The sequence below is a fragment of the Lolium perenne genome, chromosome 2 (assembly GCF_019359855.2).
Source record: "Lolium perenne isolate Kyuss_39 chromosome 2, Kyuss_2.0, whole genome shotgun sequence".
NCBI lineage: Eukaryota > Viridiplantae > Streptophyta > Magnoliopsida > Poales > Poaceae > Lolium > Lolium perenne.
Window position 1 is genome coordinate 237,322,399 of NC_067245.2, and position 11,182 is coordinate 237,333,580.

General features: G+C 49.6%; 1 protein-coding gene across 1 annotated transcript; it reads left to right on the forward strand.

Moving 5' to 3' along the window:
* Nucleotides 1–976: 976 nt before the first annotated feature.
* Nucleotides 977–2,427, forward strand: LOC127335307 (BAG family molecular chaperone regulator 3-like). Its single transcript, XM_051361924.2, has 2 exons — nt 977–1,320; nt 2,036–2,427. Exons 1-2 carry the CDS (start codon nt 1,047–1,049, stop codon nt 2,266–2,268), a joined length of 507 nt encoding a protein of 168 aa, XP_051217884.1. The 5' UTR covers nt 977–1,046; the 3' UTR covers nt 2,269–2,427.
* The last annotated feature ends 8,755 nt before the right edge of the window (nt 2,428–11,182 follow it).

The following is an 11,182-nucleotide window of genomic DNA, read 5'->3' on the forward strand; positions in this document are numbered from 1 at the left end:
ATATCGGCCCATTCATGTAATGAGCGGTGTGGGTTAGCTTATTTTTTAAACTAGATTGGAGATCATAATTAAGTTTGTGAACGAAAATGAACTAGCTCCCCGTCGGCCAGTTTCTACAGTTTGGGCTGCAGTTTTGCCCATCCATAACAAAAGATCACAAAACCATAATTATTGGGTAAATGTTTCATGGACGCATAACCAGTGAGGATTTGTTTTTGCAAAAAAAAAAAAAAACCACAACGTTTGGTGCAAGTTGTTTGAGACAATCTGAATCATACGATTTAGCCCATTTAGATTTTTGGATTTTTATCTTCAAACAAAATTCTTTTTGGGATCAATTTTTGGCCTAAACTTACTAAAACTGTGCCCAAACATGAAAAAAAAACTAGTCAACATCATCTCATATTTTTCCTGACTAGTGGGACCGGATGGTCGGAAACACGGTCAAATACGCTATATCGCAATATTTAGGTTATCTGAAACAACTTAACTAAAAGTTGTGGTTTCGTGAAAAGAAAATCCTTTGTATGTGGATCCGTGAAACCATTACCTCAATAGCTATGGACTTTCGAAATTTTCTCTTGAAACATCTACCCTCAGATTCATTTGATCTTAGCGCCAAAAACTATTTCACTTGATCTTGACACCAGAGCCCATATTTCAGGGACGTGGCTTCATCGAAGCTCTAGGTTAATAATTTAATATACTACTACCTCTTACAATTTGTTTCATTTGTTCTGTATCGAGAAACTCTTTCACAAGTTGTGATCCTTGCCTGGCCTGCTACTTTGGACTATGCGAAGTTCGCCTGTCCCAGTGTCCCCCTCGTTGACGCCTTTGACAAACACGCGCACACTTCTAAAGCTTGTCCTCTTACATGCCCTGCCATTGTCTCCCCCGCCTAGCCACCTGCTATATGTACACACCAAGCCCTGTTCTCATCAGTCAGCACCACCAGCTCCACTTCCTCTCAACTCAACACCACCTCTCAGGAAAACAGAGTTTGCCGAGCGAGATTAACTAACTGCCATTTGCGAGTTGCGACAATGATCAAGCTGAGGTGCCCCAACCCCAAGAGGCTCTTCAGGAGGAGCTCCTCCAAGGGCAGCAGCTCCGGTAGCGCTAGCAGCGACGACGGCAGCGATGCCGGTAGCATCGTCCGTGGCAGCGGCAGCGGGGAGATCGAGTGGGAGGTGCGGCCGGGGGGCATGCTTGTGCAGAGGAGGGACTGCAGGGGGGACATCGAGGTGATCACCGTTAGGGTCTCCACCGGGTTCTCCTCCTGGCATGAGGTGTCTATTGGAGCTACCTGCACTTTTGGTGAGTACTAGTGTACTAATTCGTTGGTTTAACTTACTTATGTCTTTGTAAACCTGTTGATTAGATTGGTTGGAGAATATATTGAGAGGATCATTGTACAGCCATTGGTAGAATGTGTTCTTGGAAAGTTGGTTGATTTGGTCATGATTTCCCTTTGGGGCTTCTCTCTGATACTAAGCGGTGAGCACATCTTTTAGCTAGTGGCAAAGTCGAATGAATATTCCCATGCTCTTTAAGCACGATAAAGTCTTGAGGAGTGATCGTGGGTGTGGCATGCATGCACACTGGCAGTCCTTCGATAAACTGCAAATTTAGACAAGCTGTTCAACAACAAAGATGCTAGTTTAGTTGTGCATAAAACATTTTGACACTAGTCTGAAGTCTGAACCTGTTCACACAGTTTAGTTGTCCATGAGTATGCTACTAATTAAATCATGGCCTTATCCTAGTAGTAATACAAAACAATTACATAGACATGTCTGAACAAGGATCTACAATGCGGCCGCCTTCCTGCCCTGCCAGCATATATATGCACACGATGTTTCAGATGAGGAACCTGACTAGAACTTTCCTACATTTTGTTTATTACTAGTACAAGCCTATAAGGCATAAAAGGTTCAACGTGAACTTCACTGTGTAGTGTAAATTAACTAAGTGCACTACTTGGGAATTGGGATCAAGGTCTAACATGTGCTGTGCAAAATCGTCTCTGCAGGTGAGCTGAAGCTGATGCTGTCCATGATGACCGGGCTGGAGCCGAGGGAGCAGAGGCTGCTGTTCAGGGGCAAGGAGAGGGAGGACGGCGACCACCTGCACATGGTCGGGGTGAGGGACAAGGACAAGGTGCTGCTTCTCGAGGACCCTGCCCTCAAGGACATCAAGCTCCGGGCCGCCGCACTCGCGGCCCAGGCTGTGCAGAGCCCGTATCGGACTTTTATCCAGGTGTAGGGCCGGCCCACCTCGTGTGCCTCGCTAACTGTTATTAGAGCAAACCAATCTCGCACATTCGGCCTGTTTAAGTAGGTGCGAGAAAAGAAAGTTCCTGCTGATTGGTGAAGTGTGATCGACTAAGTACCACTCCGAGGAATGGAAGGGCAAAGGGCCCTCCTCCTCTTTTTTTTTTTTTTTTGCGCAGAAAAGGAAATTATATTAAAGTCCAGTTCTTACAGAAAGACCCAGAAACAAAGCCAGAAATACAAAGAAGACCCCTGGATCCCGATGAAGAAGACGAGCTCGATGCCGCCGGTGGCGCGCCGCCGCCGCTGCACCCCTTGATGGCTTGGATCAGGTGCAGCCCCTCCGCGGACGGGAAGTCGCCGGTCGCCAGCTCCTGAGAACTTACACCGCCGCACCCCACCTCCATCGCCGGACTCCTCATAACCTCCTTCTCCTTATTCTTGGAACTCCGGCTCGACCGCCACGCCGCCGCCGGTGAGGGCTTGACAAACTCGACGGATCCGCGGATCCGTGAGCTCGGGGAAGACGAGAGCTCCACCGCAGAGCTCCGAAGAGCACCGCCGTCGAAGAGGACGAGCTCCATCTCAAAACGCCACGCCGACCGCACCACCACCTTCACAGCACCGCCGGCAGGCCACCTAGAGAACCCTACACTATGTACAAGCCATGGATCGACGATTCCCCGCCCTCCCGCCGCCGGGGCGGCCGCCGGAGGAGGAGGAATCGACGACCCGACGGCGAGCGAGGTGGATCTCCGGTGAGGATTCAGAAAATCGCCCCTCCCTACTGTAGCGGGGGAAGGGGAACGACCAAGCTTCGTTTAAAGGGCCCTCCTCCTCGTGTGAGAGTTAGAGTACTCTTTTTAGTTAATTGTATGATTGCGCTTTTTAGCTAGTTAGAATGCAGTGTTAGATGGTGAGTGTGGCCTACTGTGGGCTGCACTGCTAGCTTACTGCTGGAAATTCTGTTCTGGAGTGACATGTATCAATGTATCACAAGACCACGTCGTAGTGGTCGTTTTTTCAATGAAGATCCTTGTTCTGGAGCTGGAGTGGGTTTGTGATTATTTCTTACAACAAGAGCTATGTATAATCATGATCCAGGAAACCAAGTCTGAAATTGGCCGTGTAGAAATTTTACACTGATCATGCATCTCGTGAACGAATGGCTTGTGACTACTGGTAGTAGTATTTTGTTATGCTGCTGATTTCATGGCGCTAAAGTAGTCGGCGCACTGAAAGTTTCAGCTCTTCGTGCAAGACTTATCCTCTGTAGTGAAAGATGAGTCTGAACTTCGAATTGGCTTGTAACTTGTTCCCCATTTTACAGACATGAGAGCGTCCCAGATAAGCAAGTGGTACACGTGTGTAGATTTCTACGGGCAGCATCTTCAGAAACTTGCAGCATCCCAAAGTCCGACTCACTTAAGTAAGTCGATTATAGCAGAATCACGATTAATCATCTGAATACTAAGAGAAGTAAAACTTACAGAGACAGAAATGCTAAACATTTTTTTTTTTTTTTTACCCGCAAAAAAAAAGAAATGCATGTACCGAGTCTTTGAAGCCTTTCAGAAGTAGGTGCAAGGAAAAACATATTCTCAGCTTCAGCTCGCCTAGCTATCCTTCCAGATGGCTGATGCAATGCCCACCTACTTCTCGGCACAGGCATGTCCACGTCTAGCACCTGTAATTAATCTACTAGGAAAATCCACCAACCTTAGCATGATCTGGCATTCTGCCTGCCTTTATAAAGTTTTTGTTGCCAACTTTGAAGAGTCCCAAGCGGCAGTGTTGTACTACCTGAGGTCATCAGTAGCACCATTCTGTCCTGACTGACGAACTCAGGAGTTCGACCTACACTACCTAGCTACTTGCTCCCACTCTCAATCTCAATCTCAATCAGCTCATCATCCACTCCACTCCGATGTCTGATCCCACTCACGTCGCGGGAGAGAACGAAATGCGAAACGCAACACCATCTCCATCCGATCATCATCGTCTCGGAGATGGGACGACGACGCCGCTTGAAGAGCAAGCTGTGTGTATCCGTCTGGTTGGCTTTCCCAACGAGGGCATCATGCAAGTTGCCACGCCACTCTTTTTTGTCTTTCAGAGACGCGTGCGGCTTGGGTTGGCTTGGACACGGTGCTTTTTTTAGCTTTCAGTCCAAGGCGAGGCGTCGCGATCGCGTCGGCACGTCCTGATCTAATCGTGGCTGGCGCCCTTTCTTTCCGATGGAACGTACGTACCGAAATTAATCTGCCGGGTTGCTCAGCTACCGGGTATGCACTGCAGGTCTGCAACATCACCTCCCATAGGCCATAGCGCGTTGCGTGTAGAGTTCTGCCATCGATCTCAACAAGCAGGTTTCCAATCCAGGGCATCCATCGATCGCCACTCCGTCAGTGCGCGAGCGGTTAAATCGTGGCCCATTTCATATCTCTCCCCAGACATGACGTGTCCGTAAGTTAGTGATAGTAGTACTGTAGTGGCACCAGAACGAAGTTTCAGTGGGGCCAAACTCATGAGTGAGGGCATCTCTCTTTGGCAAATTCAGATGATTCAGGCGATTTTCTTATAAATAATGCAGAGATTTCAGTGTAATTTCGAAATTTGAGTGGCGGCGAAGGCCCCCACTCAGCCCTACTTGGGTCCGCCCCTGCCTAGTGGCGAAGCCAGAGTTTCGTGCATGAGTGGGGAGAAAGAAAAGGTGTAAGACATGAAAGATTGTTGAACCAGTTAATTTGAAAAGAAGTCCAAACTAATAGACTAAACGATATATTTATATTTAACAAGACGATCAAGTGATGCAGGTGATCAAGTGATGCAGTTAATATGAAATTAATCTTGTGCCTCTTTGAAGAGTTATCGGGGCTTAAGATTAATTTTCATAAAAACGAGAGTTTTTGTTTTGTAAAGGCAAGGGAGGAGGAGGCTCAGTATAAACATATCTTTGGATGTGATGCTGGACAACTCCCCTTTAGATACTTGGGTATTTCAATCCACTACAAAAAAACTCAGGAACTCGGATTGGTATCCGGTGGAAACACGGTTTGAGAGTAAATTTGGATGCTGGAAAGGGAAGTTACTATCCTATGGTGATAGGTTAGTTCTTATTAATTCGGTATTAACTAGCTTACCGATGTTTATGTTGTCTTTCCTACAAATACTTGTTGGGGTAAGGAAACGTTTGGACTTCTATAGATCCAGGTTCTTTTGGCTGTCCGATGAAAATAAAAAAAATACCGACTTACAAAATGGAATATTGTGTGTCGACCCAAAGATCAAGGGGGCTTAGGTATAGAGGTGCTCGAAATCAAAAATAGATGATTATTGAGTAAATGGCTCTTTAAACTTCTTAATAAAGACGGGGTGTGGCAAGAATTGCTACTTAACAAACAGGGCCGGCCCTTGGGGGGGTCCAGCGGGGCGGCCGCCCCGGGCCCAACAAAATTAGGGGCCCAATTTTTTATATAGCCTTATTATATATTGCAGAAAAAAAGGGAGCAGCAATTTGGCTCCCGGGCGCACCTACTCCCGCGTGGTGATTGGTCCATTGGTGCATAGGGTGGTGTGCCACTTGATTTTGGTGAAGGAATACATATGGTAGAAATTTGGCTGCAGGTATGTGAATCGTATGGGATTCAATGGGCCAGGTGTAGAGACATGAACGTCCGCGTGGGCTGATCATTCCTGTACCGTCGGTACATAATACCTCGCAAAATTGCATCCCCGTGTTTAAGGCATCTCCAACGCGGCGATCCATCCCGCGTCCGCGCGTCTGGACTTGAACCGAACAAAAACCCAGCCCAGCGCGTTGACCCATCCCAAAAACGGATGGCCGCAGTGTCCGGGACGACCCAAAGCCGGCCCAAATCTGGGCCGCGTTTGCGTGGCCGTGGACGCTGATGGCTAGCTGCTCGCGTTCGCCCCTTGTCCGCCCCTGGCCCGCGTGTCATAGGGAGATAGTTTATTTCTTTATTAAAGTTAGCTATTATATTTTTTCTTAAATCTACTACTACTAGTCTACGTACGTACGGGGGCGGCGGGCTCGCCAGCAACTCGCCGCCGGGGCCGTGGATTTCACTCGACGCGGGTGGCCTGTACGCGTGAGGATTCCACTCCAGCTTACCAGCTGGGTGGCTCGGCGGTAGCCCTCTTGCTGCATTCCGCGACCGCCCTCCTCCTTTCCGTCGTCGCAACTCGGGCGCGCTCGTGCTCCGCCTCCTGCGGCGGCACCATCTGCTTCCCGCACAGCTCGAGCTAATGCTGGGCAGTGCGTTCGACAGCGGTCGTGCCTCCAGGCGGACGCGGCCGGCGGAACGTGCCTCCAGGCGGACGTGGCCTGGGCCTCACGCTTCTCCTCCCGACGGCGCATACGCTCTTGGCGGTCGTGCTCCACCGACGCAGCAGCCTCCCGTGCGCGCCGCTTGGGCGAGGGCAGCTGGATGAGGTGGTGGGATGCCCGCATAGCGAGGAGCTAGTTCTTCTGGCCGAGGAGGTTGCCTAAACGGCGGCGGCCGGCCCGGCAGGTGGCCTCGTGCTCCTTCGTCACGCGCATGAGGTCGGCGAGACGCTCCCCGATGGCGACGTTGATGTTCGCCAGCGCGAGGTCGTCGAAGTAGTCCTCCGCGTCGACGGGCTCCGCCTCCTCCTCCGCGGCCTCGTACCAGCCGTCCGCAGTCTCGTGCTAGCCGTTCGCAGCCGCCTCCACCAGCTCTGCGTCCTCTTCCTTCTATGTCGCCCCCTCGGCAGCAACGCGGATCGCCTCGTCGTCGGCGACCCAACGCGCGTCCACCCGGTCCTCCTCCTCCGTACGCGGGAACCTGGCCCGGTCGACGAGGAAGAGCTTGGCCCACGTGGCATGCAGGGTGCGCGGCATGGCGATGGAGGTGTGGACGACGCCGGAGAAGGAAGAGGGGGAGAGGATGGCGGAGCGGGTGTGAGGTCTGTGAGGCCGACGCCATCTTTTATAGCCGGCGGCCTTGGCGGGAAACTTGGGCGCGAGCGCGCGCCCATGGCCTTTTCACGCGCGGGGGAACTTTCCCGCGCGTTCTCCCGCCCGCCATTGCTATCCCGTCGGGGCCTGCCATGGCGCAGCGCCGCCCAGGGAAGACGAACCACATGGCGGATTTTTGGGTCGTCGCGTTGGACGGAGCATGCGACCCAAAGGGACAAGCGGACGCGGGCCGCTGTCCGGGTGTCCGCGCGGCCACCCAAACAGCCTAAAATGGACGGCCCAGCGCGTCCGTTTGGATCGCCGCGTTGAAGATGTCCGAACAGCAGCAAAATAGGGAGTGAGTGGTACAAATCTATAACCCACAAGACTTCCTTTTTGCGGCCTTTTGGTTTGTGGATTGGGACAACGGACCACGGAAAAACGTTAGCAGCCTCTCCCCCTATAAGAGCATCTCCAGCCGCATCCACAAAGTTGCCCCTAAAGAGATTTGGAGCTCGCCGGATAAAATTTCGTTCCTAGCCACGCGACCTAATACAGTGTCTGGTGCCCTGAGCCCGTCCCCACTCCACAGGAGACGCTTCGGGCACGCCTCCCTCGCCGGATAAAATTTCGTTCCTAGCCGCATCCACAAAATTGCCCCTAACGAAATGCGATGCGGGGAGTGGCGGGACCGATGCGTCAGCGACACGTAAGCCTATAACCCCGTCGCCTACCTCTGGTCAAGCGGTGTTAATGGCATCCAGCTTTTCCAGGTGACACAGTGACGTGTCTCATCATGCATGGCCGCGTGGCCATCCGCGCCGGCATTTATTGCGACCAACGCCCCGCTGCCACTTCGCTCCTTCCTTCCCCATTCCAAACTCGCCGCTCCAATCTCTCGCCGCTCCCAATCTCCTCCTCCCTCGCTGCTCCCAAGCTCATCGCTCCCAATCTCCTCCCTCGCCGCTCAAATGTCGTCGCCCGCAAGAGCGCCGCGGTGAACGGCTTCGGCCGCGGCAGCCTCACCGTGGCGGAGGCGTGGGCGTTGTACCACACACGGGATATCATGTCCCGTCGGACATGCGCCTGCCAAGCAGCAGCGGGTGGAGGATGGTCGTCAATGGCGGTGGCATCCTGCCGCCGCCGGGCACAGAGCGCTGGAGGGACACGATCAGGACCCGGCGGGCTCGCCTCACCGCCGAGGAGCGAGCCGATCCAGCCTAGGTGGCGCAGGGGACGCCGACGACTCCTGCGGCCACACTGAACTGCAGCCACGCGCGCTGTCTCCTGCTCCATCCCCCGCATGGGATCCGTGGCTTCCGTTACCGCATGCTCCCCTTCCTCCTCACTGCCGGTCTACCAACTGCCATGGCGGATGCCAGACATTATCGACCTCATCAGCAACGACAAGCAGTATTCCATGGCTAGGTTTTAGCAGGCCTTGCTGGCCCTTTTAAATTTTAAGCTTTTTCTCATTTTTATAATTATGTAAATAATGGGCTTTTAATTTATGAAAAAAATTATTTTTTATGCGTCGAGTCCGGACACCCTAGATGCAAACGGATGAGCGGTCGATTTTGACCATTTCAAACAACACATACGGACGCGGCCAATCAATTTTAGCGTCTGTTTTGCATCAGCTAATTATATGCCCTAAGCTCGTTCAAGCGAAATCGGTACTAACGTTGGTCGAACACGTTTTTCGTCTGTCATCTGTACTGGCACCTGTGACAAGCGGATGGTAATAAATGTGCTGGACTGTGAGCCTAATACTACTGTTCAATAATCTAGATACCAAGTCGAATACCTGAGCATATACACAACCGGGGGACCAACTGTCCTCTGCTGGTTGGTTTAAGTCGGGAGAGCAAATAGACACGGGAGCCAGTTTGGATTTCCGAGAAAAAAACAGTAAACAATTCTCAAAAAAAAAACAGTAAACATTTTTACATGGACTTGGATCTATACTTCGGGTCTTTTATTTTCCTTTTCGTTTTCGATCCGGTTGGCCAGGACTTCACTCAGCACACGTACGATTCCATCTGATCAATAAGAGTCATACGACGATACCAAAGATCGCCTCTGATCGATAGTTGGTTCGATATGGAACGGAAACGTCGCGGCTATCGCCTCGCCCAGACGGCTTCCTGCTAGGCTGCGCTCGGCTGCTCTTGCTCTTCTGATCGCGAATGGCGATTGCGCGCAACGATCCCCTACCTGATGCCCTGCCTGCTAGTCCGCCGGCCGCCGCAGTCCCAAATTCCCAGTCCCAGTCCGATAGCCCCTATCTCCAATTAGGCAATCACCCAATCTGCATAGAAGATTAAGATAGAAGGTAAGAACACCCGCCGCGGTTCTCTTAGAATTATACTATATACTCTAATTCGGGTTTTAAATTTTGATTAGTAGTTGTTGTTCTTATTTTTAGAAGCGAGGTTAATTGATTATGGCGCCTGAATCCGGTGCTAAGAAAATAAGAAGGAGACAATAATAACATAAATTAATAAAATCACAGAGGGTCTATGTTTAATTTTTGAAGAACAACACGGGCACTACGAGCAATCCAGATGAGTTGACCCTAGTTGTTATGGGGGAACAGAATAATGTTGATGTAGAAGATGATGTCGGTACATAGGACGCTTGTTAATTTTATATAAATATTGCAGTTGGGTATACTTAAAGTATTTATTTTTCATCATCATACGGGAAAATAATAATAATAAGAGGGGCCCAAACTTTTAGTTCCGCCCCGGGACTTCGAAATCTCAGGAACGGCGCTGTTAACAAATACCTAAGACATAAGACGTTATCAGAGGTACAAGCTAAGCCTACGGATTCCCCTTTTTGGAAAGGATTGATGGAGATCAAACATGAGTTTTTTTCAAGGGGCTCTTTCAAAGTGGGCAATGGTATGACCATCCGCTTTTGGGAAGATACCTAGTTGGGAACTACTTCTTTGGCTCAACAATATCCGTCCTTGTATAATATTGTACATCATAAAAATGTCACTGTTGCACAGGTGCTTGCCCAACCAGCGTTGAATATTACATTCTGAAGGGTGTTGAATGGTAGTAAATGGACTTCCTGGTTACAATTATGCCGGAAACTCATGATGGTTACTTTGAATGAAGATGATGATCATTTTGTTTAGAAGTTGACATCTAACGGGTTGTTTGCTGTCAAGTCCATGTATGAAGATCTTATGTGTGACCATACCCCTTTTTTGCGAAAGTATATCTGGAAGGTTAAAATACCGCTTAAGATTAAGATTTTTATGTGGTTCAGGAGTAATAAAGTTATGTTAACTAAGTATAATCTAGCTAAACATCATTGAAATGGGTGTACAAAATGTGTTTTCTGTGGGGAACAGGAGACCATTCAACACCTTTTTATTGAATATCCTTTAGCTAAGCTCTTATGGGGTACGGTTAATTTCACTTATGATCTTCCACCTCCCACCAATATTACTAATATGTTTGGTAATTGGTTAAATGGAGTAGATAGACAATCTAAGGCTTTTATCCGGATTGGGGTTTCTGCTTTATGTTGGTCTATTTGGAGGGTCAGAAATGATATAATTTTTTATAAAAAAGTCTCTTTTCACTTCTTGCAGGTTATTCATATGGCCTCTCATTGGGTCCAGCTTTGGGCTCTACTTTCACCGGAGAGACAGCGGGATGCCATGGCTTCTAGATGCACACGCCTCCTGATGGTCGCTCAGGATATCTTGTGTCAGGCTGGTTGGTGACATACTAGAAGACTATGTTGAGTTGTAGTCGTAGTATGGTTTATTTTCGATGGTTGATTCTTGTATCAATCCTCGGTGATGCGTGAGTTGTAAACAATACTTTTTGGAACCTTTTCTAATAAATGACCATGTGTATCCTCATGATGCAGAAGCCGGGGTGTATCCCCATTTCCAAAAAAAAGGTGATTTCGGAGGAAGAACATCTCCTAATTATAT